This window comes from Zingiber officinale, chromosome 4B (assembly GCF_018446385.1).
Source record: "Zingiber officinale cultivar Zhangliang chromosome 4B, Zo_v1.1, whole genome shotgun sequence".
Classification (NCBI taxonomy): Eukaryota; Viridiplantae; Streptophyta; class Magnoliopsida; order Zingiberales; family Zingiberaceae; genus Zingiber; species Zingiber officinale.
This window is the reverse complement of record NC_055993.1, coordinates 20,170,595-20,175,398: the sequence shown is the minus strand read 5'-3', so window position 1 is coordinate 20,175,398 and position 4,804 is coordinate 20,170,595. Positions and strand designations below refer to the sequence as shown.

At 39.5% G+C, this 4,804-nt stretch overlaps 1 protein-coding gene across 1 annotated transcript; it reads right to left on the bottom strand.

Annotated features, from left to right (window-relative positions):
• LOC121974833 (probable metal-nicotianamine transporter YSL12) lies at positions 1-4,473 on the bottom strand. The gene is made up of 6 exons (XM_042526091.1): positions 3,831-4,473; positions 2,242-2,405; positions 2,069-2,166; positions 1,849-1,983; positions 1,458-1,647; positions 1-1,312 (listed from the first exon to the last, which is right to left on the bottom strand). Exons 1-6 carry the CDS (start codon positions 4,231-4,233, stop codon positions 206-208), a joined length of 2,097 nt encoding a protein of 698 aa, XP_042382025.1. The 5' UTR covers positions 4,234-4,473; the 3' UTR covers positions 1-205.
• Between the last annotated feature and the right edge of the window lie 331 nt (positions 4,474-4,804).

Here is a 4,804-nt window from a genome sequence, read left to right as displayed (position 1 = left end):
TGAGAGAATGTTCATACAACATTTCCATTTTATGTTCAGGATTCAGACATTTTGAAATATGCACATCAAGATAGATAAAGCACGGCTAGCAACACAACCAGCAAATGTTTGGGCTGGGAGAGGATGCAAAGTAGACAAGGAAAGAGAAAAAAAAATAGTAATATGGCATTATGCCATAATCACAATTAGGGCGATGAGGAGTGATTTAAGACAGTGACGAAATGAAAGTATCCACCTGGTCGTTCATCTTCCTCGAAAGAAACTTCATGCAGATTGGTGGCTTTACTTGAGCAAGTGCAAGCACGGCTTGTGGCAGAGTCCATATCCCATCACCACATATCAAACCAGATGCCACTGCCGGACCAAAGGAATCTGCCTTCGGCTTGTTGATCTTTTCCCAGATGAATAATATGACGCTTCCGACAAACATATCGATGGCGAAGTATGATCCAATGTAGAAAGGAATAGCCATTGCCATTGGGATTGGTATAAACCGTGCAATCTTCGGGCTAACCAGATCTTTTATCAAGTTGATCATAATAGCGACAGCAAAGAAAATGAAGCAGAGAGTGAGACAGTGTTTCGGTAGTGAGCCAAAGCCGTCAACACCAAGAATAGCCATGTTACGGTATATGGTGGCATAGGGTGCAGGGTACTGACTTCCTTCTTCGCCAATATCTTTGAAGGCCTTGAAGAAAAGCCAGAAAACACTTGGAGCGATCACACAACCCATCGCGGTCCCAATGATTTGGCTCACAAACATGGACCGGGGAGAAGCCAGCGTTAGGTAACCAGTCTTGAAGTCCTGCATAAGATCTGAGGCAGTCGAGACAATATTCATCATAACACCACAGGCCGCAAGGCCAGCGAGGACACCACCGTGAGCGGCACCAGCCCAAGCTCCAATTACAAAGATAGCAAGCTTCCCGTAGGTGGAAGCCAAAGACCAATCTGTAAGACCGCACCCATAGGCATTGCAGAATGCTAAAACTGGGGCGAAAATATAAGCAACCAAGATGAAGTACCACTTGAGTGGAGGGAAGATATGAGGAAGAGTAATGATGGAGATTATAGCAACCGACACATAGCCCCCATATGCTACCCATTGTGGAATTTGATCTTTAAGGAAGACCTGAGTTCGCTTTTCATCGTCATAAGAGACGATAGCAGGTGCAGGGCTGTCATCATCTGTAACAGGAAGAGTGCTGGGACCTTGGCGTGCTGCAGCGACGAAGGTAGCAATCGTTCGATGTAGAACCTTGACAAAGTTATAAAGGCCATCACCAAGAATTATGGCAATGCCTATGAATACCTGTACAATGCGTGGATAAAGAATGAGTAGAATAGGAGAGAAAAGGGAACACAACTACGTACTAAGAAGTGAAAATATGTATGTGATGTAATTCTAACAAAAGCAAGTTAACAACTAGTGACATTCTAAATGGCCAGAGGTTTACCTTATAGCCATTCAAACCATGAAGGCTACTTGGTGGTGTATCAGCTGGATACCAATGACCTTTTTGGTTATTTATAAGAGGCCACATGATTCCCCACGAAAGGATGCCTCCCAGGAGAACAGATACATTCACCAAATATGGGCAGATCATTCCAACTCCAACATATGTTGCAGAGAAGTCAAAGTAGAACCTGTAAGAGAAAAGGTTAAGCCACAAGTACCATGCTTATCAACTATTTTATATCGAATAATATTTTCTTTGCCTCAGGACCCATTACACTTTTCAGTGTTCATGCTTATCAATTCTAACTATAAGATATATTGATTGACCTTCAACTAATTATTTTCAACACATACAATTAAATAGAACAAATCCAGGTAATCCAAACTACCTGTTCTCATAGGCTTTAAGACCAAGGGTAGGGAATGATGCAAAGCCACAACCATCAGCAGCAGTATAAAACCACTGAAAGAATCCCCAAAAGAAGCTACCAATAAAGCACTTGCCTAGCATCCATACTTGCTTCCTAGAAACCAAAAAAAAAAAGTTTCACATAAATTATGCTGGATATTCCAAGATGAAAGAGAAATGAAAATTCAAATGTTTATTACTTGGCTAATTTTTCACCATTCAATGTATGGAAGCCGTTGATAAGGTATGCAGTGGCAGTACCACTTGGATAGATCAGCTTGTAGTCGATGATCATTATCTATAACAAGTTTAAGTAAGCATCCTGATAGCTATAGTCAAGTTCAATCTTCAAGAGCATGAAAATTGGACAAACCTTTCTGAGTGGCACAACAGAGAATAAACCAATAAAGCTAACAACAAACATAAATGCAATCATCCATCCTAAGCTCGGTTCCTTTATATTCTGAGAAGTATCTGCTTCAGTTGTTTTAGCAGCAATTTTTGAGCTCATACCAAAAAGATAACTTCCAAAACCACCTGTCAATAAAAACAAAAACAAAAAATTGTATGATGTTAAAATCGTTAAGATATATATTTCAAATACAGTGCACAACCAACATCACAGTTTTCTTCATGCAAGAGCTATATCTTATGCATTCTCTCCCAATTTCTCCAAAAGAATGGAAGTCAACTTTAAGTTTGAAACAATTGTCATCAGTGGACCAAAATGGTTCCCGGAGAAACTGTTTCCATCTCGTACATAAAAGTCCAAAATGATACTCTAATCTTAGAAGTCTTTCTAGAAAACCATATCGTCGACTATCAATCTCACTTAAAAAAAAAATACTAAACATGGATAAAGTATGGGTTGATATTTGACCATTTCGGTTTGTTCAACGTATACAATTAGTCAAGTTTTACAGGAATGAACCATGAAATACTTTTGTGGTGATCTCTATCTCAAAGTAGGACCCACACTGTTTATATATAATTTAATGAACTCCAACCCTGGTCTCACTCTATTTGCAATTTGCGTTACTAATTTAAAATTCAAAATTTTATATTAAAGATATCAAATGGTAAAACATAAATGACTCCCCATCTCACATGCTGTCGCATGTGACAAAAACAAGAAAAGAAAACAAAGAATAATTTCTTAGGAATTGGCAATATCAAAGTTGATATTATAGTGCATAGTTTGTTTCCTTCTGGTATCCATAAGATCTTGTTTTCCTTTTTTACTTTACTGAACTCATTCTCTCTGAAGAGAAAAAAAGAGGCAGAAATTTCCTAAAAACAGATACTATGTTTTCAGAACAATTAAAAGAGCAATCAAAGTAACAAAAAAAATGATCTTTATCCATTTTCAGATGATTAAATTCACTATCCTATGTCAACTGATGACTACAAAATGCACATGATCCCTCAACCCTCCAAAGTTCTGTGAATGCCCACAACTCCCACCCACCAATCGTCTTTGTAAGGATAGCAAGTATCTATCTTCTATTTTTACAAACGCATTAATTGATAGAAAGCTATAAAGTTCCACGCTCCATAATTGCTTTCGCCAGAGGATTTCAAAAACAATTCCAATTTCAAGAGCATCTCCTCAAACATAACACTCAAAGACTAAAATAAACAAAGATTACTCTTGAAGGATAACAAAGACATTTTGAAATCAAACTTTTGGAGCAGATCAAAATCAAAAAGAAGAAATCAGAATTTTTTAGGAACTAAAGCGCCATCACTCAGAGCTCTATAATTTCAATCTTAAAACTAGAACAAAGTAAAATGATTAAACCAAAAAAAAAAAAAAATCAGAGATTGAGAAACCCAAAATAGTCCCTATACTCGAAATGCTTAGAAGGAGAAGTATCCGATTTTTGAAATGGCATCTTTGAAAAACGACGAGAAAGAAAGAGGGCAGAAGGCAAAGACTTTTAGGGTTTCGGAATCGCGTACCGCTGAAAGCGAGGCCGTAGGCGGCGACGACGCAGGTCTGGATGACGGTGTTCTCCTGTCGCGTGAAGGGAGTCCGAAGCAGTCCGGTCTGCTCGAGCGCCTTCGTCCATAGCTTGACGAAGAAGAACCCGAGGAGCCCGGCAGCGACGTTGAGCGAGGGGATGATCCCCGTCGTCAGGTTCAGCTTCATCACGATGACGCTAAACATCACCGAGAGGAAGAAGCTGACCACCAATGCGCGGGCCGTGAGCTGCTCCCGCCACGGCGGCACGCGCTGCCCCTCGAACGCCCGCTCCACCGACATCTCCTCCTCTTGCTCCTCCTCTCCTCCCTTTTCCTTCCGCCTCCGCCGCAGCTTCTCCTCCTTGACAATGCTGTGCATCTCAACCTCTTCGGACGCCATGTGAAGAAGGGATGGGTGACGATTAAGCCGTAGGAAATGGGTGCCGAGGAGGTGAGAAGAGAGGCTGTTTATGAAGAGGGAGGGAGGGAGGAAGAACCACAGGATCGATTGAAGGATTCGGTTAGCTGGCGAATGGTGTTCTTAACAAATTGACTTGGGAAATGTGAATCTTGGAAGCGTCCACATCGGGAGGCCACTCCCGTTGAACGGATTCGACTGTATTTGGAATCCTCCAGCCGGAGTCATCAAAAGTATATTTTCAAAAAACATTGAACGGATGTCTCATCGATTATTTTAACCTGAAAGCGCTCCGTATTCCAATAATATATTATAGTAACTACTTAAAATTTTAAAATACATCTATCTTGAAAATAGCTCTTATGATATTTTTATAGTAGATACTGAATTTACGATCCAATTTAATTAACTGTGAAATATATGTCTAACTGCTCACGCAGTTAAATCTTAAATTTTAAAATTATTTTAATCAAAATTATATTTAAACAGTTATAAAACCTATCAAATTTTATTATTTAATTAAGAACATGGATTATTTAATAGCTAATTTTGA